Source organism: Podarcis filfolensis, assembly GCF_964270895.1.
Source record: "Podarcis filfolensis genome assembly, chromosome: 15".
Taxonomy (NCBI): Eukaryota; Metazoa; Chordata; class Lepidosauria; order Squamata; family Lacertidae; genus Podarcis; species Podarcis filfolensis.
The window spans coordinates 4630680-4656478 of NC_139618.1; the positions used below are offsets into that span (position 1 = coordinate 4630680).

General features: G+C 44.5%; 1 protein-coding gene across 6 annotated transcripts in view; it reads left to right on the top strand.

Annotated features, from left to right (window-relative positions):
• Window positions 1-25799, top strand: part of VMP1 (vacuole membrane protein 1) — a 104419-nt gene that overhangs the window by 46070 nt on the left and 32550 nt on the right. For all 6 annotated transcript variants that reach the window (XR_014541939.1, XM_083587887.1, XM_083587891.1 and 3 more), the window contains exons 7-8: window positions 47-178; window positions 20265-20345. Coding sequence is in view for 5 of the 6 variants with exons in the window: in XM_083587887.1 (XP_083444013.1) it covers window positions 47-178; window positions 20265-20345 (213 nt within the window). In the remaining variant the exon portion in view is untranslated. The remainder of the gene's footprint in view (window positions 1-46; window positions 179-20264; window positions 20346-25799) is intronic.

Sequence of the window (25799 nt, forward strand, 5' to 3'; positions counted from 1 at the left end):
TTGCTGTTGTTTTCTCCCCCTCCTCCACCCCCCACCCCCCATCCAGGGTGCCGGCACAGCCATTGGGGAGCTGCCTCCGTACTTCATGGCCAGAGCGGCCCGTCTCTCTGGAGAGGAGCCTGACGATGAGGAGTATCAGGAATTTGAGGAGATGCTGGAACATGCTCAGACCGCACAGGTAGGGTCAGGGGCGGAGAGAAAGACAACCCAGGTTGCGTCTAAAGGTGAACCTACCTAATTCACATGCTCCAAAAACGGTAACAGGAACCAAAGCGCAGCCACCTTTTGAAATTTGCCCTTCTCTGACCTTTTCAGGGAAGCTGTCCAGCCAAGTGACGTTTGCAAGAATGCATATACTGGGGTAAAGGGTGCATTTAAAAGGCATATGTCAGTAAAAATAACATACAAAACTGCATTGGGTTGGGGAAAATTGCTTTGCAAAAAGTTCCATATTGGGCAAAATTGCAGACAAATGTGTCTGTTAGGATAAATTTGTACGAAAGTGCTGGTGCTGGGCGCATTTTTATTATCACCAACTGATGTGGAAAACTTAATATTGGAAAAATGAGAAACTGTAAAAGACCAAAACGGGCAGGTACACACACAGGAAAAGGCACCCAAGAGCATTATTTTGCCACAGGCAAAGTGTTGCAACTGTCTTAAGTCCTACTCACAGTAGACCCACTGACGTCATCGCTAACTAAAGCTGGATGCAGGTAGGTAGCTGTGTTGGTCTGACGCAGTCAAAATAAAAATAAAAATAAACTGTCCAGTAGATCAACTAAGTTTGTTCTGGTATAAGCTTTCATGTGCATGCACACTTATGGATGCTGGATGCTGACTGTTGACTTCTTTGCATACGGTGAGAAGAAGCATGGGACACGCATTCAAGTATACAGTCTAGAAATGGCTGTCTTTAGGGAAGTTACTGTGGAACAAAGAGGTAGGCCAAGGCTACTTCCAGGGGTTGTTGGACTCCCATTAGCCACAGCCAGTCAGGGGATGATGGGATCAGGAGTCCAGCGACATCTAGAAAGCCGCAGGTTTTCCCCATCCCTGAACTTAGCGCCAGCATTTCCTGCCTCTTGCATGCGAGAGGTGGAAGAAAGCCTCTGTTCAGAAGCCACATCCCATCCTGAGAGAGGGAAACGCTGCTCCTTAGATCAGTGGTAAGGAACCAGATGCTGCTAGGCTCCAGTTCTCAGCAGCCCCAGCACGGCCAGCAGTCAGGGATGATGGGAGTTGTAGTTCAGCAACACCCAATCCCTGAGATAGAGGAATGGAGGAAGAGTCAAAGAATTGTAGAGTTGGAAGAGGAGGTGTTGGCATTGATTTAGCAGGGTGAGTTGAGATGTGAGGACTGGAGTGAGGAGAGAGAGAGAGAGAGAGAATGGTAGTTTAATTTGCTTGTCTGGGTTGCTAGTGTAGAAATGAATTCACAAGGTAACTTTGGAACAGACCAGGCCAATGTGCTTTTTAGGCCCGAATCACTGAAAAATGGTTACTCTCTCCTCTCCCACCTCCAATTTTTACAATGGTGCGTTAGTGGAATCAAAATGTGGCACAATGGGGCAGGAGGAAGAGCCTAGGAAGATTCATGCTGGCTGAAGGCTGGCCAACACAGGTTGGAAGGCCCCACCAGACCTTCAGGGTTCCTTTGCCCCTCCTTAGCTCTAAACCCTGTCCATCCTCAGGAAGTTCATGTTCTGCATCTCAATCCCTGATCTCAATCCCTCGCATGTCCATTTAAAACAATCAGGTGCCTGGTGATGTGAAAAGGTCCTTATCTCCTTGATAGTCAGAGAGAGCCGCTGCCATTCAGAGTAGACAACACAGGGCTGGGCGGACAAATAGTCCAACGTGATATGAGGTCAGCCTGTTTTCCATGTCCCTGTGACTTCATAGCAGAAGCAGTTGCTGGACTCCCCTCATTCCAGACTGATGCTGGATGAGATCAGCCTTGAGTCTAATCCACTTAGGGCAGCAGTGAGCTTCCTTCCTTTGCCCCTGCGAGCTACACACACAGTATCACAAGATATCGTAAGAACAGCAGAAGGGCGCCTGCTGGATCAGGCCAAAGGTTTGGATCTAGCCCATCATCCTGTTCTCACAGTGGCCAACCAGATGCCCCCATGAGAAGCCTGCAGGCAGGATCTGAGCGCAGCAGCTCTCCTCTCCCTGCTTGGCATTCAGAGACATGCTGCCTGTAACAATGGAGGGAAGATCACAGCCATCATGGCTGGTAGCCATAGATAGCCTTGTCCTACAGGAATTTGTCTTTTAAGGCCATCCAGATTATTTGTACCCAACTAAGTTTTACCCAGTGGGATGCGGGTGGCGCTGTGGGTTAAACCACAGAGCCTAGGACTTGCTGATCAGAAGGTCGGCGGTTCGAATCCCCGCAACGGGGTGAGCTCCCGTTGCTCGGTCCCTGCTCCTGCCAACCTAGCAGTTCAAAAGCACAAAGTGCAAGTAGATAAATAGGTACTGCTCCGGCGGGAAGGTAAACGGCGTTTCCATGCGCTGCTCTGGTTCGCCAGAAGTGGCTTAGTCATGCTGGCCACATGACCCGGAAGCTGTACGCCGGCTCCCTCGGCCAATAAAGCAAGATGAGCGCCACAACCCCAGAGTCGGCCACGACTGGACCTAATGGTCAGGGGTCCCTTTACCTTTACCTTAAGTTTTACCCAGAGTCAACCCTTTGAAATGGACAGATCTGAGTTAGCCACGTCCATCTCTGAGTAAGACTAATGTTGGATACAAACCATGCATTTATTTATTTATTGAAAAGGATTATTCCTTTGCCGCCTCTGGGCAACGCTGCACCTACCTGGCTGCCTCGAGGGGGCTTGGGAACGAAAATGATCTTGGCACCCGCCTTGCGCCTGACGGGTCTGTTAGGCAACCAGCCCACATGCCTTAAATCACCCATTCACTGAACAAGCTTTTGCTTATCTGCTCTGTTTTTTTACGCATACAAAAAGCTCGCAGCTCTTTCCTCGAGGCTGCAAAACGTAGCGTGAGAAGCCACCCCAGAGTGACCGAGTAGCTTTTGGGCTTGCCAGTTACGCACGCAGCCGTTCCAGCTCTTCCTCCTGTTCCATTTGCTGCCCTCCCATCCCGTAAAATTAAAAAATATTTGGCAGTTGCCTTGTGCTACTATCAGTGGCCTGCTGTTTTGTTTACTCTCCCCAACCCCTTCCCCCCCCTCTCTCTCTCGAAATAACAAACTTAAGAGAGGGATTATGGCAACATAAATCTCAGAGAGCTTAAGGCAGGGCTGGGTGGTTAGGAATTATGGAGTGTCAGTTGTTACTAGGACCCAGGGCTGAGTTTTTCTTTTCTTTTTTTCCCTTTTCTTCCTTTGACTCCTCTGAACCTTTTGCTGGTTGTGGTTTGTCTGGCCCATCACATGATTTCTCAGCAAATTCCCCCTCCCCTCCATTTCCAGTAAACTGTTTGAGCAGGGATGAGTCAGGGTGAAACCAGTTTCCCTGTAACCACAGGACTTGTTTAAAGAATTTGTCAACGTGGACTCCAGAGGGCTGGGGTGGGTGGGGGGTGTATCTCTTTCATTTTATTTTTCGTGCTTAGGTTTGTCACTCTTGGGGTTAATGTTGCGTCACGAGTCTCCCACCCCGGGACGGGCGACTTCCTGTCCAGGGGAGAACGAGATGGACGGAGCCTTTGCAAGGAGTTAAAAACGATAGTTCAGTAGGACCATCATGGAGGCCCTCCCTTCTAAGCTCTCGAAGCATTTCTTAGAGCTCTTGTGCTTCCCTCCTCCATCTTTCTGCGGGGAGTTCCTCTTCTCCTCTTTGTTTCCTGCGACAGAAAGTACAAAGTGCGCTTGCCTCACCCTTGCACCTTCGCTTTTGAGAACTTGGAAGGGTGCAGTAGGTGCACGGGCGCAAAGCTATTTTATAATTGCCTATCAGCAGGTGTAGCTGAAGCAGACTAGTTTTCTGGCTACCTTGTTTATGAATTTCCTTTTTTTAAAAAAAGTTCCGTTCGTTAGATCTTAGCAGTGTCAATAGCAAACCCCCGACACAGCTTATGATTTGTTCATTCATTGCATTCATGTCCAGCCTTTTCCTCCAGGGAGCTCAGGGCCGGTGTGTCCATGGTTCTCTCCTTTTTCATTTCACCTCCCACAACAACCCTGTGAGGTAGGTGAGGCTGGGAGGCCGTGATTGGCCCACGGTCACCCAATGAAGAGCTTCGCAGCTGGGTTGGGATTTGAACCCTGGTTATCCCAGCCTGACCCTCCAGCCGCTGCACCACACTAGCTTATAGCCATGAGGTTCATTGGGAGACCACAGACCAATCACCATCTTTCTCAGCCTAACCTACCTCGCAGGGATGTTGTGGGTATAAAACGGAAAGGGAGAGAACCATGTATGCTGCTCTGAGCACTTTGGAGGACAAGGTGGGGTTTAAATAACAAATGAATGAATAATAGTGGGGAAAGGAAAGCTAGGTTAACGCTTTCCCTTTTCCAACACACTTTCTGACGTCCCTAGAAGGCACTCGCTTCCTCTGAGACTGGGACCAAGGAGCTAGTTAGAATAGTCTTTTGCATATACTCAGTGAGATTTTTTTTTCTTTCTTTCAAACTTCTGTTTTCTTTGCAGAGTTGAAGTTCCCATCCAGCGCTGCTTCGCAAACCGCCTTGGAAACTCCCTTTTGTTTCCAAAGTGGTTTACTGTGTAGCTTTGCGTGTGTGTATCAGTGTGCTGTTCAACAAAATACACATTCAGAGCTCACGAAACTAGTAACATGCTTTTTTAAATCTTGGCTCGAGAACTTCCTTGTCTCTACTCCCCCCCCCCCCCAAAAAATGCTGGCTGTTTCTCTTGCTCTACGTAATTCCTCCCCGTAGCCAAGCTTCTGTTTATTAGCTAGCATACGAGTCTGCTCCAGTTGGCTTCTGAATTCTGTCCTCTCCCTCTTTCTTAAAAGGATCCTCCGGTCGCCAGACAAGGATGACTGTCACTGCGACTTCTTCATTATCGCCCAGCAAATGGACACGCTTAAAAATAGTTCATGAGCTGGTTTCACAAAAGAGGGAATTTGGGAAGACGATGGGAGGCTACCATGTTTGAGACAGAGGAAATATTGATATTTCCCCCCCTTCTGTTTCTCCCCCCCCCCTGAAACGCAGGGGTTTGGATCCAACTCCAAAAGCCAGCCCTTGTCTGCCTCTCGGACGGATCTTTCCCATCAGCCCTCTTTCCCACCCTCCTCCTCAAATCAGCTTCCTTCCTTTATTAATTGTTCTTTTGCATCTGGCCTGTATTTCCTCAATGGGTGGCCACCGCGAGATCTGTCTGTGTGTTGTACATTCCAGGACCTTGAGGCATTCGTTTTGCTAAGGCACGGAGGAGTGGGTCTGTCTTAACCCTTTTCGCCCTTTGGGCCAAAGCTCTGCACAAGACAAGCAGGCTTAGCTCTTGCTCAAGGTCCCAGATTCAAAGCCCACTTGCCCCTTTAGACATGTTCAGTCTTATCGGGGTGGGGTCTCATGCGCCTGCTTTTAATGTATCAAGTACCAACAACTTGAGTTTTTGGGGTCTGCTCCAGGGGTCAGCAAACTTTATCAGCAGGGGGCCGGTCCACTGTCCTTCAGACCTTGTGGGGAGCCAGACAATATTTTTGGGGGGAGGAGAAATGAACGAATTCCTATTCCCCAAAATTACCCAGAGGTGCATTTTAAATATAAGCACACATTCTACTCATGTAAAAACACCAGGCAGGCCCCACAAATAACCCAGAGATGCATTTTAAATAAAAGGATACATTCTACTAAAAAACACACTGATTCCCGGACCGTCCGTAGGCCAGATTTAGAAGGCGATTGGGTCGGATCTGACCCCCGGGCCTTAGTTTGCCTACCCATGGTCTACTCCCAGTCTCCAAAACACCTTGCTGTTGGCATTCTGAGCACCACCATCACCTTCCAGAAACGATGCAAAACGATTTTTATTTCTGCAGGAACATAGGGGCTAAGCATATATAATGTTGCTTTTGCTAAGGAAGAGTTTTGGCTTGCTGGTTCCCCCACCCCATACATATTTGTCTCCTCCACCCCCTCACTGGTTAACTTAACGCACTTCACTTTGAACCCACCTTGAGCTACTTGCTCTGTGAATCACTAGTATTGGAAAGTTGGCGTAAAACACATCATAAAGTCACTGTTTTAATAATCGACTCCTTCCCTCAAACTGAAGGATAGGATGTTGCGGGAGGTGACCTCCTGTGGGGCAGGGGAGGGGGGCTTGAAGACTCTGGGGAGCAGGAAGGTCAGTGCAGTGGCAGAATATGATGAATACAAGGCAGGGAAGAAAGAAGGTCCTGATTGAAATGGCTGGACTGTTGGCCACATTCACACCATACATTTAAAGCACTGTGATGCCACTTTGAACAGTCGTGGTTTCTCCCTAAAAAATCCCGGGAGCCGTAGTTTACAAAGGTTGCTGACAGGAGACAAGGCCCAGAGCCTTCTTGGTAGTGACACCCGCCCTGTGGAACACCCTCCCATCAGGGAGATAAGTAACTATGCAACCTTTAGAAGACATCTGAAGGCAGCCGTGTATTGGGAAGTTTTTAATGTTTTATTATGTTTTTGTATATGTTAGCAGCCACCCAGAGTGGCTGGGGAAAACCAGTCAAGTGGGCAGGGAAGAAGAAGAAGAAGAAGAAGAAGAAGAAGAAGAAGAAGAAGAAGAAGAAGAAGAAGAAGAAGAAGAAGAATAGTAGTAGCTTTAAATGTATATTGCAGAGGGGGCCTATGTCAGAACAGGCCTGAAGTTGGAGAGTTATAGCCATGTGCTCAAGGTCTTAGGGAGTGGGGAGGGAGGGAGGGAGAGAGAGAGAGAGAAATGCAGATGGCAATTAAAAGTTAAGAAAACCCATCATGTGCTCAGCAAGGATTTTCCACGTCATTCTTTTTTTATAAATATATAAAAAAAACCAGCCCAACAAAGGTAACCTAACACCAGCTGGCCGTGTTATCTTTCCTTTCTCTCGCTCAAGACTGGTCAACAGGTGTGCGAGAGTTAACCGAACACGACCAGCTCAGGAACACTCCGTTCTTTTGCAGATTAGCCAAAGGAGTCTAGGAAGGGAAGGGGGGAAGGGGGGGGTTACACACTCATTACTCAGCAGTTCTGCCGACAGCCGTCTCGCCTGTTAACTCGTCACTTGCCTGTTTAAACTTGGGAGAGCCGGGTGGGTTGGGTGGGTGGGGGAAACAGCTGCTAGCGTCTAAATGCGACTCATCCCCCCAAAAATAATAAATCAAGGTCACAGCCTCGCACCTCCTAAAATGGCCCTTTCAAAACGGAAAAAAAGGAGGGAAGATGTGAGTGGTGGGTGTTTCAAGAGCAAAATGAGAACTAGTTTAGGGTAGTGGCAACAGAGAATTTTGAGTAGTTGAGCTGTGAAGTCCATGCTAGGAATCTCATGCTTCGCACTACCCCGGCCACTGCCCATGCGAACGCTCAGTAAGGCAAGGCGGCTAATGGTGGTCCGATAAGTTTAGGAAAAGAAGAAGCTGCCTTAGATCTAGACTCAGATCAACAACTCCACCTCACTCTGTATTTTTTAAACCTGTGTTTCTTTTAAAACCAATGCCCTTTTTTTAGCTAACATGGAAATCGCACTCATCCCTTCAAACCCTGATTATTCGAATTTTCAAACGGATTGAAATTTCGTGACCTTGAATTATATTGCACATATTTTTTGGAAACACTCAACCCCAGCCACACCCCTGTTGAGAAACACTGATTGGCCACAGCTCTCCAGGTTTGTAGACAGTGGTTATCTCCCAGCCCTGCCTGGAGAGGCCAGGGATTGAACCTGGGTCTGCAAAGCAAGCTTCCTATCGTAGCAGAGGTCTGGTTTAAATATTCACATCTAATGGGACCTTTGTTGCCACATTGCACCAGATCCCACCAGCTGCCTGTTACCTGGTGGCGATGCCTGTGTACTGACTGGGCGATGTGTTCTATGCTGTGGCAAGGATCTTAAAGAACCAGGTGGCTCACTCCTTCCACCCAGGGTGGCCTGAAGTTTGTAGTTTGCAACCAGCAGCCTCTATTTGATACTGGCCCAGTAGAGCTCCCAAGAGCAATTCTTAGCAAGGAGGTGGTGGGATAGCCTGCTATCTAATTTCCAGGAACGAGAGTGGCTGTCTGTCCATATGTGCCAGTCCTTGGGCATAGCCAAAGTCACTCTTTGGTTGCACATGCCGGTTTTAAGCAGGGAGGGCGCACAGGACCTGAACCAGGGGGTGGCGGAGAGCTGGAAAATGTGGGGTGGGATAGTCACACCCACAGATGCAGCCCCGATAAAAAGGCTGGGTCCAGAAAACCCTTTTCCTCTCTCCTTTGCCCCATACTTCCTTTCATTGTCTTTCGGTTCTGTCTGCGTGATTCGTCATTTTTGTCAATCAAACCCTTTTTTTGACTCGCCTCGAGTGCCAGGCCTTGTGGCCCTGGGCGGGACGGGGCACCAAGCAGGCATCAGTTGAAGGGGGAGTGGGCCTTGCTTGTTGGTTCCATCGTTTTTTGAGGAGTTGAAGGGAAGCTCCTTTTTGACTCTGGCCATCACTGCTGCAATTGCTGCCACAGGAACATAGGAATCTGCCTAACTAATCCAGGGTCAGACTGTTCGCCCCTTTAGCTCAGTATTTGCCCGCACAGACTGGCAGCTGCTCTCCTGGGTTTCAAGCAGGGCTCTCTCCTTACTTGGCGATGCTGGGGATTGAACCAGGGACCTTCTGCACTCAAAGCAGTTGTTCTGCCATTGAGCCACAGTCCTTCCCCATCAGACACCCCCATCAGCTGCCTTTTTCTCCGTCTCTAGTGCTTCCCTGGAAAGCCCCCCCCCCCGCATTGTTGAAATGATATTTTCACAGTCTTTCTTTCTTTCATATTCCCTACTCCTATTCTTGAATCTGTTTTGGTGGAACCGTTTCCAAAATAAAAAGATCCAATGAGGGAGGAATCATGCTTGGAAAATTGAAACAGACTTTTATTACACCCCTTTATTCATACATTGGGAATTGATATTTCTGTTTGAAATACTGTAACCCATTCATTATAATCCTCATTGCAATCTAAGAGCCAGTTTATACAATGGGGGCACAATGACACCCATAGCAGGGGATGGGAGCTGAGAACTATATTGGGTTGTTTCCCTGCCCTTAAAGGAAAGGGAACGAGATTGCAATCCTCTGTTAGCCTTACTTGGGAGTAAGCCTCACTGAAATCAGAGGGGGGTTACTTCTGGAGAAGGCGTGTATGTGACGCAGCACACATACATGTGAAACAGCTGTAACCCAGCATGTCCAAATAGCTCAGTCAGTAAAGCATTAGAACCTTAATGTCAAGGTTGTGAGTTCGAGCCCCACGTGGGGCAAAAGATTTCTGCATCGCAGGGGGTTGGACTAGACGGCCCTGGTGGTCTAGATGGCCCTCTTAAATTCTATGATTCGAGACAATGCCCAACTGCATTTCTTGCCATGTGGATGGAGAGATTTAGATGGCTTTGAGTGGACAAATTCAGGGAGGAGAAGGCCATCCGCAGCCACCAGCCATACTGCCTGCATTCTCCCTCCACTGCCTCTGAATGGCAGCTGCTGAGAATTGCAGGTATGGAGAGCACTGTTGCGCTCAAGTCCCGCTTGCAGGCTTCTGACAGGCATCCAGGTGTCTATTGTGAGGCCAGGATGCTGGACTAGACGGGCCATTGGCTCGATCCATCAGGCTGTTCTTACATTCCTGTCCTAGAGGCATGTGATCCAGGTATTCGTGGGTAAAACCAGAAGATGCTTCTTCGGCTGGGTCAATCATGGAGCATCCTTTTGTTATTTTCATTATCGCAATCATCACCGTGCAGAGGGGTTCTTCTTGTTCTTTTAATGAAGCAACATGTTCTGTTTATAGAGTTGGGCTGGGTGTGTTAACTCTGTGGGCAAAACATTTGCCAGCAGCTGCTGCCTTCGCCTCCCAACCTATGCCCACATGAACGGGCTTGCCTTGAATGACAGGCCTGTTTGCACCCGGTCCAGGTGATATAGCTGGGGGGTGCGAAGGCAGACAGGAAGTCAAAAGCAAACCTTTAAAATGCTGCCACTGGAAAGTTGGGTGTTGTGCAGAGCATGTTACATAAGGGATCAGGATCCAGTCCCTAGCATGGCTGCCATGGAACTCCTGTCCGCACGGTCGGTTCACATGGGCTGGGCTGCTGGATTGGCTCATCTTCCGTGAGCTGTGTGTGCCCCATAATGTCCCCCACCCACCTCAAGTTCCACTGCCGATTTCAGGAAAAGCACAGGTTGCAGGAGGGCAAAGCTCTCTCTTTGGCAGAAAGAGGACATTGTTCAGCGGGAGACCTCCTGCTTTTCATTCAGACGGGTTCCCCTGTTTGATCACTGGCTTCCCCAGTTTAAAAGGATCAGAAAAAGAAGGTCCTTCTTTATCTGCACAATAATGGGGTAGGCTGGATCCTTGGCTCAACTTGGCACAAAATAACTCCTATGCTCCTGGTTTTTCTTGGGTGGGGGTCTTTATAAGCCACTCTTCCGCCAAAGGGACTCCAGGCTATGTACAACAAACATCCGAACACATAGCTCAGGGAGTAGAGCATGTGCTTTGTGTGTAGAAGGTCCCAGGCTTAATCCACAATGGCATCTCCAGGTGAAGCTGGGAATGTCCTTTCTGAATCCCTGCTGCCAGGGATGGACCAATGGTGTAACTCGGTATAAAGGCAACTTCGTATGTCGTCTTATTGAGAAATCCCCTGATAAGGTTCTGAGGAGCACCAGTTTTTTCATAGAACACCATTCAAAGATTCCCAACTGAGCTCTTTTCAGGGTGAGCAAGCTGGTATGTTTAGCAGCACACCTCCCCCCCTTTCCCCTATTTCTTCAAAGCACCTTAACAGGTGTGTGTGTGTGTGTGTGTGTGTGTGTGTGTGTTTAAGGCTTCAACTACTCACTAGATAAATGGAAACACAACATAATCACTTCACACTGATTTTTGTTTTTTTAAGACCGCATTTGGAGAACCACGATGCGGAGGAGAAAATGCATCACTGTGGTTCTGCGAAGTCTTGCTCAAGAGCTAGCAGAGGAGCTCTTGTTGTCTACGCAGGAACGAAAAGTGGTGAATAAGAAAAAATAGAGGCTGTAGCATATAAATTCCACTCGGCCGTGCGAAGGTCTTAAGGGGGGGAGAGCTTGTGGGAATGGAAGAACCTTCTCTGGCTGGTGGGAGGGTGGGGTGTCTTTTTCCTTGCATGGCGCTCTTCTCAGTCGGCAGCACCCGCACCTGTGAACAAAGAGCTTCTCGCGCAGTGGCAGTGCTGACTCTGACCCCCATAGTACACAGTGCCCAGGTAGAAGTAAGAACTGGGACTCCTGAAATCCAGACTCAGTAACTCCTTCTCCTGCAAATCTGCTTCCACCTATTCTTCTCTCCAACTTTTACTCATACCCAGCTTTTTCCTCAACTGTCCGGGATGGGGAGCCTATGGCCCTCCAGATGTTGTTGGACTACAACTCCCATTATCCCTGAGCGTTGTCCGTGCTGGCTAGAGCTGATAGGATTGGGAGTCCCTATGTCATATGGCCAGCATGGTGTAGTGGTTAAGAACAGTGGACTCGTAATCTAGTGAACCGGGTTCGCTTCCCCGCTCCTCCACCTGCAGCTGCTGGGTGACCTTGGGCCAGTCACACTTCTCTGAAGTCTCTCAGCCTCACTCACCTTACAGAGTGTTTGTTGTGAGGGAGGAAGGGAAAGGAGATTGTTAGCCGCGTTGAGACTCCTTAGGGTAGTGATAAAGCGGGATATCAAGTCCAAACTCTTCTTGTTCTTCTTCTTCTTCCACTTCTTTTTTCCCCTTTTGAGATAGATCAGGCATCCCCAAATTCGGCCCTCCATATGTTTTTTGGACTACAGTTCCCATCATCCCTGACCACTGGTCCTGTTAGCTAGGGATGATGAGAGTTGTAGTCCCAAAACATCTGGAGGGCCGAGTTTGGGGATGCTTGAAACAGACAGACAGACAGACAGACAGATAGGCAGTGTTGGGCTCCGTGGACCCGATGGTCTGACTCAATTTAAGCCAGCATCCTTTATTCCTACCGAAGGGTCCTTCCTCCTCTTCAAAGACAGCACTTTTAGAAACCACATTTTGTTAAGGAATTAATGTGATTGTTCCACCACGGTCCCCGATTTTTGAGCACTTGATGATTTAGTTTTGATCCTGCTAATTCAAAGCCTTCATGTGGGAAACAGCTAGACCAGGGAAGAAGAGAAGCTTTTCATACATTATAAATGTGAGCTTGTGAATCGGTCCTTATTTCAACATCCTATTTTTTATTTTTATTTTGCGGGTGCCTATTCCCAGCACAGCTCTTGTGATCTGATGATTAATCCAATGAAGTAATAACTAATCATTTAACTATTCCCGGCCAGTTCATGCTTAGTAGCAGGAAGCCCTTTTCTAAGCCGACGAACAGTCATCCTTTTGCTAGGAATAAGGTTGAGCAAATAAGTTTATTTTTAAAAAATCATTACAATAGAGAAAATTAATCGCAGTAATCAGGAGGAAAGGAGAAGAAAGTCTAAATTCTTTAAAATGGGGGAAATAATGTTTTGCCCGTAAGTAACTTTAAAATCTCATATATAGATATATTTATGTCTCTTAAAATCTGTCAGGGATTACTAAAGTGTTACTGGATTGTTGCTCTCTTTAAAAAAAAACTTTCGGAAGGGAATCTTCTTTTAACCTTTTTGCCTTTTTTTGAAAATGGGATAAAAGTTGTGAAACTGACTGTTTATAGCATCTGAGAAATGAAACTGTGAAAGCTCTTTTTGATTACTGCAGGTGGGATTTTGGCTTGTGTCTTTAAGCCAAATAAAAATTTCTCATTAAGGAAATCAAAGCTTGAAAATCCAAAAAAATCAATGTTCCAAATAATTTCAAAAGGTCTTTACTTCTGAAGCTCTATTTATTCACCTAATGTTTTCTACTCTAGTACTAATTAGAATCTCTGAATCTTCAGACCTTAACATGTTAGTAGTACTGCAGTATTCTTCTGTGATTATATATATATATATGTTTAAAGTTCATAAACAAAAAAATGCAGAATGAAATAGAGACAATCTCTGAGTGTTTGATAAATGAAATAATTACTATTACTGCATAACCATTATTTGATTTATTTTATTTTAGCCCACTTGTTCACAGACTTTAAAAACTCTTAGCTGTTGCTTAGAATTTGATATAGGTTGTGTGCTCTTCCTAGAATATTTGAAAACTTTAAAGAAGTAATACTAACAAAACAAAACAAAACATAGAAAACAGTTTAAATTTTGCTAAGAACTGGTGTTCGGATTCACTAGGGCAAACTTGATTTTCTTTTTAACTAAGCGTTTTTGATCCCTTTTATAAATGAGGAACTTGGAAATAAAAAGCATATGCCCTTTTAATTCATTCTTTGATGTGTAGATAGCTGTTCATTACCTTTATCTTGAACATGTTTCCATGGGACTAATTCACCTTAAAATCCATGGTTCTTAGCACCTTAGAAAATGCTTTTAGGATTGAGGTACCCTTTAACATGGGCTTTTCTCCAAATGTGGAAAACTTAGAAGTGCAATTCTTCTTTTTTTAAACAATCTCATTTCTTTTGCACATCCTCAGACTGTTTTTTTTTTTAGGTCTTTACCAGTGTAGTTCCCCAAATAGCTTTGTCCCGTTTGCCAAAAAGGTTATAACATGAGTTGTGTGGAAGTCAAACAGAAATCCAGCCTGATTTTACTGTACTGTAGCTCATACCTGTTTGGGTTTAATATCCAATAAATGGGGCGTTTTACTGTACTACCAAACCAGGGGGGAAACTCTGCAGAAACCACCGCCCCCCCAAAAAAATTACTATTATTTTGCAAATGTTTCAGTAACGCAATGTGCTTTGTGCAATCGTTGGGGCGAAATGGGAACTGAAAACTTAATGCTCAGATCTACCATGGTAGCACAAACAGAATAGGGAGACTTCTTATGAAATCACAGTGCAGATGGACATACTCTTCTTAGTTCACTTCTCCTTTATTTTCTTTTTCTCCTTCCCCCACCCCACCTCCCCTTCCTTTATATATATATAAAAATATATGCTTCCAAGTCAGCAAAGGGGTAATAATACGCATGGTAGCCCTCTCTCCCCAGTCGCCCATAACCTGTGTGTGAAAAGAAAGACAAACTGCAGTTTCCCACATCTAGCAGCTACGGTGGTGGCCCAAATCCAGAAGATTCAGATCTCCTAAGTGCAGAAATCTTCCACCTTCCTGCTAGGAAGGGGCTTTCCCTGTCTTGGTTCCAGCAATTTAATAATGGGGGGCTGTGCCTTAATTATAAACTGGGGTTTAAAGCATATTTTTTTTAGAGGGCACTAAATAGAGTATCTCGCTTTGAATCATGGATCTCTACCCGTCCCCCGTCCCCGAAACTGGCATTTTTTGGGCAATTAGAAGTGGCTTTCCCCCTCCCAAGACACACTCTGGATCTTTGCTTCCACCAGCTAATTTATATATTATCAATTAATCACTCTCAGGAATGGCTGTTTGAGTGGTCCCTTCTAAATGGTACCAAGCTTTTGCCAAAAGGAGTTGCATATTCTCCTCTTTTTGGGATACGTAAACACTCACACACCTTATAATTTTTAGCCAGAAGGGCAGAACATGTAATTAAACTTTGTTGTTGCTGCTGCTGCTGCTCAAAATAATTAATAACTTCAAGCTAAGTTTGGTTGACAGCTAATTCTTTTAAAGCATGCAATTAATTTCCCCCTTCTTTAGCTCGTTTTCACAATGCGTTATGAAATCAACAAATCATCTCCCCCCCCTTGAAAATTTCTTGCCAGCAAAATCTAGCCGTTGAAAACCATTAATATAAATGCACAACTTGAGGGATGAATGCACCATTCATGCACAAAATGCTAAAAGTCTTTGTCCTCAGATTGCACCGATGCAAGTATATTCCATATTGGCATCTGTAGATAATAGACACTGAAAATGCCTTCCTGGAACAAACTGAAATTTTATTAGCACCCAGGTCTTTTCTATTAAAAGAAATAAATTAAAATGTACTGTGTAATAAAACTGCTAATTCCTGAAAGTTTTCCAGCTTTTTGGGGGGAAAAGTGATTTGCTGACAAGGCTGTCTTTCAAACCTAATAAACACATTTTTAAAATTTTTTATAATACTGGCCCTTATCTATATCTTTATGTCTAGGACCCACAAAATTTCTGTGAATTTAAGTTGTTTTACACAGTTTTCATATTGGGTTTTAATTGTTGTAACCATGGGATCTTAGGATGAAGGGCAGATAATAAATTATAATCATTATCGATCTATAATCTTAAACCAAGCACTCATGAAGACTAGGTAAATTGAAGCAAGATTTACATCTATGGTTCATTTAATAAGAAATTCCCATATTTTAGAGTCAACTTACAAGGAATATATGACAGCTGGTTTATCTTCAATCTAAAGCTGATGGAAATGATAGTATGTATGTGTAACATATTCCTTTAGTTCTAGTGAGCTGTAAATAAGCTTTGAATAGGCAGAAATGTTTGAGCTTTGTGCAAAAACTCCATTTTCTTTTTTTTTAGGACCTATTTTTGCTTTTGAATTTTTATGTTAAAAAATCCAGGCATTTGAACTGCACTGAATTATATATGAATCGGGGGGAAAGGCTGCTGTTTTCTGTATATATTATTTTATTCATTTATATATTGTATTTACAATAGTATTTCTAAATGCCAACTCATATTTTTTATGTTCAGAATAATCATTAAATAATAATTCATAAAATAGATCTCAGTATGGGTGAATGTATATATTTTTAAGGAGTTAAATTTGTTCTCATAATTACCTTCCCTATAAAGTTTGTCTTATCAGGCCTTTAAAACAAATAAAAATAAAAGTCTTGAAATTAGCAGGCAAAACCTCTTTTTTAAACCATTTTAGAGAATGCATTTTAAATGTCGCCTAAAAGTAATAATTTAAACTGCTGTTTAATTATCTCAAAAACCTGCTATCTAGTATTTTTTATATTGCATTTTTGAAGCCAAGGTGAAACTTTGAAACTGGTTTTTGTCCAACAGACTTTCTAATCCGAGTCAAATGATGTGTATATTTTCTGGGATGAGCGCATTCTGTAAAAGCAGTTTTGCCACCCTAGAGTGTAACATCTGTGGAAATTATTTATTACCATATTTATTTAAATGAAGACTCACTCATAATGTTTATATTTGCGTCAGCCTTTAACATAAAATATTGTATTATAAGTATCTTTGTTCGAAACTAGCTTGATCCATTCAGACTCATTTTAATACTTTGTCGTATTTCTGTGCCTCCATATAAAATTCATATGTTTGGGAATGTCCATACTTTTAACGTAAGATGGTTTGGAAAATTTTGCCACAGGGCATTTCCATGAACTTGCTCCTTTCTTTTGCATTGTATACGATATATTATTGTATTGCAGTACTAGATATTTGTAAGAGTATAGTTGGGAACTTGGGGTGGGGGTATAGGTTAAAAAATAAAGTAAAATGTGAGCCCTGTAACCGTTGGTTGCTTCAGAAGTTCCCCAAAATTGAGCTTCTATAAAGGCAAATGAGATGTAGGAATGCTGAGTGGCATGTCTATTGTAACTCGGGTGGAAAGTTTAAGGGCTGCTGCCTTATTTAATTGGTCGGCAGATAGACAAATCTCCCCACAACCTGAATTTGAAGTCCGGTCCTACTCTTGGGATTATTGTTCTCCATCAGTTAGGCTACTTTAGGTTTCCATTTACCAGAGGTCACCAACCTTCCTGAATCAATGGGCACGTCAGGAATTTTGAGAGGATGCTGTGGTCTCCATTCACAAAATGGCTGCTTTGGGTGGCATATCACAAAACAGCCGCCGTAAGAGCATGGCGCGACGCAATACGGCTCCCACGCCGGAACGAGCAGAGAAAAAGGCAGGATCACAAAACGATTGGCCAACCCATCGATGGGAGAAACAGCACCTCCATCATCGACTGCCATATTGGCTTTGCAGAGACACCCCTTTTGCACCTCTCCTCTGTTCAGCATGGATGGGGTAAGGTGTCCAGTCTTGGCACCCATTGAAAAGCAGGCGTGAGGGTGGGTTCAGTGTTAGAAGAGGCTGAATCCTGTGCAAACAGGAACTGAGCAGGAATGGCAGTCATTGGGGCATGGCGGATTTTGAGGAGGTGGTTGCTGAGAGCTTTTGCAGGCTCCATAGGCATTGTATGGGCAACCCATGCCATATACCTTAGAAGCTGCCCCTTGTTTGATGTCCCAACACCCATTTGAGGATATTTTCCTCCTCGGGCGATCAGTGTTCCATCTCTGAACAGCAAGGGTGTTCTTGGTACAGGTTTTGCTACTCTGAAATGCTCAGCCTTTTGGGGTAAGCTCTCCCCATCAAGGATAATGTCCATCGCTTAAGGAGTTGGAGGGCTGCTGGTTCCAGCATCACACTTGAATGCCCTGATGACGTCCGGTGGCTAAACATGCCTTTCACTAGCTTAGATTGCCTTAACAAATGGTGGTTCCCTGGCCATCCTGAGACCGGGGCTGCCCTTGGGTCTGCCTCAGGAGCGTCAGTGGGTGGGGACATCCGGCCGGCAACATGTGGCGCCATTGTGAAAACATCTGCCCTGGCTCCCCACCCGTGACTGAGTCAGACTCTAAAACTGCTTGTATAAATCTACAAAGCCCCTGAACAACTTGGGCCCACGGTACCTCAGGGACCAGCTGAGCCCTTATATCTCAGCTTGATCACTGAGAGCCTCTGCAGGCGTGTCATTGGCTGTCCCCAGAGCTGAGGTGTAGCTCATTTGACATCAGCATGAAACAGAGATTTCGGTATCATCGACCCAGGCCTGCCAACAGAGACGCAGCAGGTGCCTTCTGTTTCAGCTATGAAATGCCTACTGAAAACTTTCCTATTCTGCCAGGCTTATTCAGGCAATAATACATCTTTCAGGCAAGAGTACATCTTTCCATAATAGTAAACCTGTGTGTGTGTGTGTGTGTGTGTACATATACATATACAGTGAACGCTCGGGTTGCGAACGTGATCCGTGCGGGAGACACGTTCGCAACCCGCAGCGTTCACAAACCACAGTGTTAGCAACCCGCAGCGGCACATCTGCGCACGTGCAGGTTGTGATTTGGCGCTTCTGCGCATGCGCGACCGCCAAAACCCAGAAGTAACCCGTTCCAGTACTTCTGGGTTTTGGCACGTCCATAACCCGAAAAATGCAACCTGAAGCGTCTGTAACCTGAGGTATGACTGTACATATACACATTACACACACACACACACACATTATATATATATAAAATACAGTAAAGGAGTGTGTGTTAACAAGGCTTTCTTGGCTGTGCTCCCTCTTCTAAGGAATTACCTCCCCAGTGAAGCCCCTCAGCCTGGCTCTTTCCTCAGTGAAAAATGAGTTTAAACCTTCTTCTGTATCACCAGTCGTTAGTTACCCTTCTGCTGCTGTGTTGCTGGCTGGTTGTAGTTTTTAGTGGGTTTTATTTGCTTGTTTAAACATGAAGTTGTTTTATCCAAATTTATGACCGTTCTAATTGCTTTTAAGTGACTTGATGACTTTAAGCGACTTGCGCTTTTGTCAGCTGCCCTTCCATTAGTTATAAATACAATAACATAAGTTACATATTTGCATCTTCCAGAGGCCATGTTTCAAAAAAATGTTCTGTTTGGGATTAATAAGGGTTTCTTTTCATTCCACATTTGTTAAAAATTGTGTGTGTGTGTTGCATATTTATTTAATATCATGGCAAAAATACAGCTTACATAAGTTCTTTTTTAATGTCATGTTATTTGCAGTAATGTGATGTCTTCAGCCCAGATCTTGAGCCCTTTTATTTGAATCAGGTGGCGTTTCTTTCTTGCTCTGTTAAATCTGCCAACATGAGATTCCACGTTCTGTCTTTGTAAGAAATCAGTCTTTTAGTGTGGCAGCCCCAACACTGTGGAACTCACTGTCTATTGACATCAGGCAGGATCTCATCATCACCTTCTAAAAACAGTAACCTATCCAGACATGTAGGCACGTGTTTCAATCTCGTGGTTAGCTTATCGTTGATTTAAATTATTTTAGTTACATGTAGGTAGCCGTGTGGGTCTGCCATAGTCGAAACAAAATTAAAAAATTCCTTCCAGTAGCACCTTAGAGACCAACTAAGTTTGTTAAAGCTCATACCAATAACAAACTTAGTTGGTCTCTAAGGTGCTACTGGAAGAATATTTTTTGTTTGTTTGTTTAAATTATTTTGTGTGTGTTTTAAATAGCTGTGTTTAACTTTTTTCCTGATTGTTGCATTGTTTTATTCTGTCCGTAAACCGCTTCAATGTTTTGTTTACAATTAAATGGTATATACATTTTATGATTATTTTTTTTAAAGGGTGGGGGGAACCCAGCTCCTTGCTATTTCCTCTGACAATGGCTCCCCAATATTTTGGGCAGGTCCATTTTTTCCTGTCCTTGGTACTTAACATTCCTTTAACCAGAAAGTGCCAAGGGATAATAAAGGCTGGTCCTTTCTGCGTGCCAAGCGTATGTCCTGCCACCAAACCACAGCCAGGAGTTATTAGCGTTTTGAGTGGGGCTGTGGAGGGCTTTTTTATGGAAAAATCCTGGCTTGTAACCCTTCCCTTCCGGAAAAGAAAGCCATGTTCACACCTTTTCTAATTGCAGTTAATTGTGTTTTTATGATTCTCTAAAGACTTAATGGCCGTGATGCCAACTCCAGCTCAGGTGTGTGTGGAGGGGAGAGATCCCAAGGGAGGTGTCCCCCCCCCTTGAGTGATGAACGTTACCTGTCTGTGTCACAAAAGTTCGAAAGGGTCGCTCTAGCAGGAAGAGCTGCAAAGGAGCATCTGGGATTGTTCAGCGTTTTCAATCTGAATCAGCCCGCCGGATGTCTGGTTCACCAGTGTGTCAGTTTTATGTCCTCTTTCTCGCTTAATAAAGGCTTTTTTTAAATTATTAAACACACTTGCACAATGCAGGGTGGGAAGGGAGATGTGAGAAAGGCTGTGCAATCCTGTGGGGTTGGAAAAATAAACTCCCCAGCCCTGGTTGGTTATTTCCTCCCCCTTTCCCCATCTCTGGTTACTTAATTTGTTGTTTTCTTCGTTCACAGGACTTTGCCTCCCGTGCTAAGCTGGCAGTGCAGAACCTTGTGCAGAAAGTTGGTTTTTTTGGAATCCTGGCATGTGCTTCAGTAAGTCCTTACTCCTTCTCTCCAATAAATGTATGGATGGGTTGAAATTGTCCCGTTCCACCTTCCACGCCCAGCTTTCACTACCCGTTCCACCTTTCCCAGCAAGGAACTCACAGCTGTCTATGTGCTTTTCTTTATTATTCATCAAATCGTCATATTCTAATCCTTCTTTTCAGACAAAGATTGCCCTTCAAAGTGGGTCTTATCAATTTAAAAAATCAAAATAAGGAGATGAAGGGCAGACTCTGAGATTTTAAAACTTAAGAAAAAGAGAACACACATACGTGACAAGGAGTGAAGGAGCAAGGCAGAGATGGGTGGTTGGTTTGATGATGCCCAAGCAATAGGCCGAGCTGAAAACAAGCATTTTATATTAAACCCCTGAGGTTGCACAGGGATGTGCAGACAGTGGATAAAGACCATGGGCTTGAAAGGACTTGCAGATGGAAAATGTGCTTACAAGGTGAAAAAAATAATAATTAGGAAATATGAGCTTCAGCAATAATGAGCATGTACAGAGTGCACCTCACCTGCCAGTGAGGAACCGCTGTATTTAATGAGATGTTATTTTTACATTTTAGACTTCCTGGTAATGGTGATTGATGGGGAATAAATGTTGGTTACATTTTGATATTTCTTGACTTTTGTTTTCATTTACGTTTCAAAGAGTTTGGGTTGGGGTTGATGGCAACTCAGGGAGTTTGGGGAACCCTGAATTAAGGCCATTGCTGGTGCGTCTTAGACAGAGGTATTGCAATGGGCCCTGAAGCCCTTGTCCCTCCGTCAGGCGTCAAAGGCTAGATTGTGCCTCTCTTCCTTTCCTTTCCAGAGCCTGGTGGCAATTGCTAGTTGGAATCAGAGCATCCTTTCTCCCTGGGAAGGGCCTCCTCTATTTCTTTTCGACAACCATTCCCTTTTCTCATAGGCTATCATTGGGTGCTTGTGGGACGCGGGTGGCGCTGTGGGTTAAACCACAGAGACTAGGACTTGCCGATCAGAAGGTCGGCGGTTCGAATCCCCACGACGGGGTGAGCTCCCGTTGCTCGGTCCCTGCTCCTACCAACTTAGCAGTTTGAAAGCACGTCAAAGTGCAAGTAGATAAATAGGTACTGCTCCAGCGGGAAGGTAAACGGCGTTTCCGTGCGCTGCTCTGGTTTGCCAGAAGCGGCTTAGTCCTGCTGGCCACATGACCGGGAAGCTGTACGCCGGCTCCCTCGGCCAATAAAACGAGATGAGCGCTGCAACCCCAGAGTCGGCCACGACTGGACCTAACGGTCAGGGGTCCCTTTACGTTTATCATTGGCTGCTTACCACAATGGCTATATTCTGCCTCTTCAGTTGGAAGCAACCTACCTACAAATGGGAATAAATGTCGCAGCCTGCAATCTTCCCCGAAGAAGCATTTGGTTGGCCACCATGAGAACAGAAAGCTAGACTAGATGGGCCACCTGACCTGGTCCAGCAGCCAGAACATCTTCTGATGTTCTTACCTTTTTCATGCTCCAGCAGGTTGCTCCTGGGTGCCAATCTGGCCTTGCGGAGCCAAGGCTTCTCTTCCCCACTTTGTTGGGTGGGGTACCGCAATCAAGGAACGCCCCCTGTGATTTATTTAGTTGCAAGTTTTGGTCCAAGTCTGAACAGACGTGTTGCATTGTCGGACTTGGCTGTGTAGAGCCAGTAGATTTTGTGGTGGTCTGGACTGACAATGTGGAGAAAGTTATAAAAGTCCTGGGGGGACGTCACCTCCTGTCTAGGAGTCCAGATGAAAAAGAGGTGTTAACGGTGTTATCTCAGATTAAAAAAAGAGAAGCTTTTTGGGAGGGTTGTAGTTGAGAAAGCTTCATTCTAAGTGAGCCATGATGATGTTGGCATAATTTGCGGCCCATAGCAGTACACCGTTCTGAAGGTCCGTACTCTTCCCCAAAGCTAAAGTAATTGTGGTTAGTTTTGAGGTTCTTATATTAATTTACTAGGTGCTGAACAGCTTGAGTCCAGGATAACTTAAGGATTGCTTATATATATATAACTTAAGGATTGCCCAGTCACTGGGGTCTTCAGGGACGTGACTGTTAGTGGTCTCTTGCGGCTCAGAAAACACGTTTCATATTTGTTGTTGTCGTCACTCAGACACACATTTCTGTTTATTTATATTAAATGTGTATACCACCCAGCTGAGATCGGACGTTAAGTAGTTTTCTCAGAACTTCTGTGGTGTCCTATAGGTAACTTGGTTTGGGAAACGGAGTCTATATAGCCAAATGTGTTAAAAACAATACCTCATACGTTCACACAGCAGACAATGCTGTTAAATTAGAATTAAAACGGCACCACCCATGCTTAGTATTCTGTCGAAAGAACCAGAGTTATTTGTCCTTAATTGCTCTATTCCCAAGATGGTCTTTAGAGTGGTTTACAGCTTTCTTGGTTATGGATGCATACAGTATCATGTTAACCGAATTAGTTGTGAAGTTTGTGTTCTGAGCTATAAAAGAGACATAAGAAACTTTTACAGAATTGTTAAAAGTGTACTGGTTTTGATTTTGTCCTAACCGTGTTTAAATTCTTAACAATTAAGCCTGTAACTGTTGGTGAACTGCCTTGTATTTCTGAGTTTCTTTCCCCCACATTGTTTGGAGTTACATATTTATTTACTTTTTTAAAATTTGGGCTGCCTGTGGATTGTCAATAAGCAAGGACTTCATCTCGGTCCCGGTCCTGAAATCATCCCCAAAGGGCACAGTCTTGCAGGTCCGGTTTGCAATTGCTAGCTGCGTGTATATCTTGTTAGCGCTCTGCATTGCGACATCTACCCAACCAGAAGGTGTTGGTTTTTTTAATGACAGCCTTGCATTACACAAATTCATGAAACGACCAGTGGCGAGGAACTTGTGTCTCTCTAGATGTTACTAAACTATGACTCCCAGCATCCCTGCCCATGGCCCATTCTTGGTGGGGCTGGGGGGGGGGCTGCAGTTCGGTAACCCTCTAAAGGGCCAAAGGCACCCCCCTCAAAAGAACCCTGACTTAAATTAACTTGTCCCAAGACATAGAGGACTTTGTATATCATTAGTAACACCTTGAATCAGTACACCCCGAGCGTAAATTCTTGATTTCCTAATAAAACAGCAGAATGAGGAAGTCGATTCATTTGTAAATTAACCTTACCACTTTTTATAACATTGGGTCGTGATAAAATAATCTCTGTTCAGGGTTATGATAGAAATAGTTGGAGGGCAAAAAACAGAAACCTTTCCGTGTTTGTTTTGGTCTTTCAGCTGGCTAAACCCGTTTTATTTTGATTTTACTTATTTTATGTTTCTATGTTTTCTGTTTCATTTTAAGATCTTTTTGTTTTATTTTTTGGGAACCGTGCCATTCAGATTCCCAGGATGACACCAACCTAACAGCATTTTGGAGCAGATTTGGAAGCATACGCATTAAAGCCTACAGAAATGTACTTTAGAAAGCTTTTCGGCCTGATCCATGTCTAGCAGCTCATTTGAGTCACTCAGTTCAGGCCTTCATTGCATTAGAGATGCTGGATCTGACTCACCAGCTTTCAGTCACCCTCGCATGAGGCATCTTTGAATAAGCTGACTTGAGCTGAAGTAAGCTCAATATAACTGGAAATCATGGGGTGGGAGGGAGGGAAAGAGATTTAAACTGTCCTTGTCTGCCTCCATTTTTACTTTTTTTCTGTGTGCTTGTTAAATTATCTGCTAACTCATGGCCTGCTTTGGTAAAAAAAAAAATTCCCTTCATTATGACATTATGTTGCCCCTGTTGGCTTTTAAAAGTTTAATGTGCCGTAAGATGTTTTATAGGAAGCTATTAATAGATGGAACGAAATAAATAAATGTAGTAATTAAGCAGCAGCTATTTTCCCCTCTTTTTTTGTGAGATGCCTTTTGTGCGGAAGGGCACCTAAGCAGTTCAATTGTATTGCTTTGCTTTTTTTGTGAAGGAAAGTGAGTCAGACTTTGCGCTTTCGTGAAATTCTCATTTTCAAAATATTATTATTTCTCATTATTGTTATTGCTGCATTAGTTTATATCCCCTTCTTCCTCGGAGGGCCTCAGCGGTAGCCTTCTCTCTCTCCTCATCATTTTATCCTAACAACAAACCTATGAGGTAGGTTAGTCTGAAAGATAGCTGTGGGCATAAGTTCACCCAGCGAGACAAGAGTGGGGATTTATTTAATTGTGCATTTGAAATAAACATTCTGCATCTGTTTCGAAGCAAATGCACTGGTTCTAGCAAAATTTAGTTCATTTCCATCGAGGCAACTTACTGTATTTTTTGCTCTATAAGACTCACTTTTTCCCTCCTAAAAAGTAAGGGGAAATGTGTGTGCGTCTTATGGAGCGAATGCAGGCTGCGCAGCTATCCCAGAAGCCAGAACAGCAAGAGGGATTGCTGATTTCACTGCGCAGTGATCCCACTTGCTGTTCTGGCTTCTGAGATTCAGAATATTTTTTTTCTTGTTTTCCTCCTCCAAAAACTAGGTGCGTCTTGTGGTCTGGTGCGTCTTATAGAGCGAAAAATACGGTATATGGGGGTTTCTGGCCTGGATCCCGTTAAAACTCTGGGCAGACCTCAGCTTCATCAAGCAAGTTCACTAGATGTGCCCTCAGACCAGCAAATATCAAAAATGTTACAATTTAGGGCAAAACTATATTAACATTTTAAAAATGCGTGCTTTCTCATACTCTTGTCCTCATTGTAAACAATCACGCATTAATAAACTTGAACTGAACAGGGAACAAAATTTAAACAGATGTAGGTGAGAGGGGAAATTGTGACGTCCCCCATTACATATAGGCCCAGACCACATCCACATTGTACGGTTAAAGCACTCTTATTTCACTTTTAAAATCATGGCTCTCCGATGCTCAAGGAATCCCGGGAACTGCAGTTTGTTAAGGGTCTCCTGGCGCCGCTTAGCTCTTTTAACAAACTACAGTTCCCAGAATGCTTTGGGTGTAATCTGTGACTCTAAAAGTGGAAAAGGAGTACTTTAAAGGTACTGCCCGCTCAGAGCTTTAACCAGCTCATCCGAAATTTGGCAGTCGGGTAAAGTTGAGCCCAGGTTAGCTCCAGACTGCCTCTCACCCCTCTCCAGCTATAGGGTGAAGTTTTCTGTTCGTGACGACCGCCCTGCAAGGCGGGACCGAGGTTTACCTGGAAAATGATGCACACCATTTCTGGTGAATGTGATGGGTTTTCCCCCTCCCCCTTCGTAGGTTGTGCAATGTTGGTGCACGTTTTAATTTGGAAAAATGTGATTTGTCTTTTGAGTCCGCCTTCCTCCTTACCCTTGTACATTACGACATCCACAGCTTAATCTCCAGAACATTTTGTCCTCCTTTTCCTACCGAGACAAGTAAACACATCTCCTCTGGGTTCTGCTCGTAGTAGCAGTGAATCAGTCACCAGATTCTTTCCTGCCAGTGG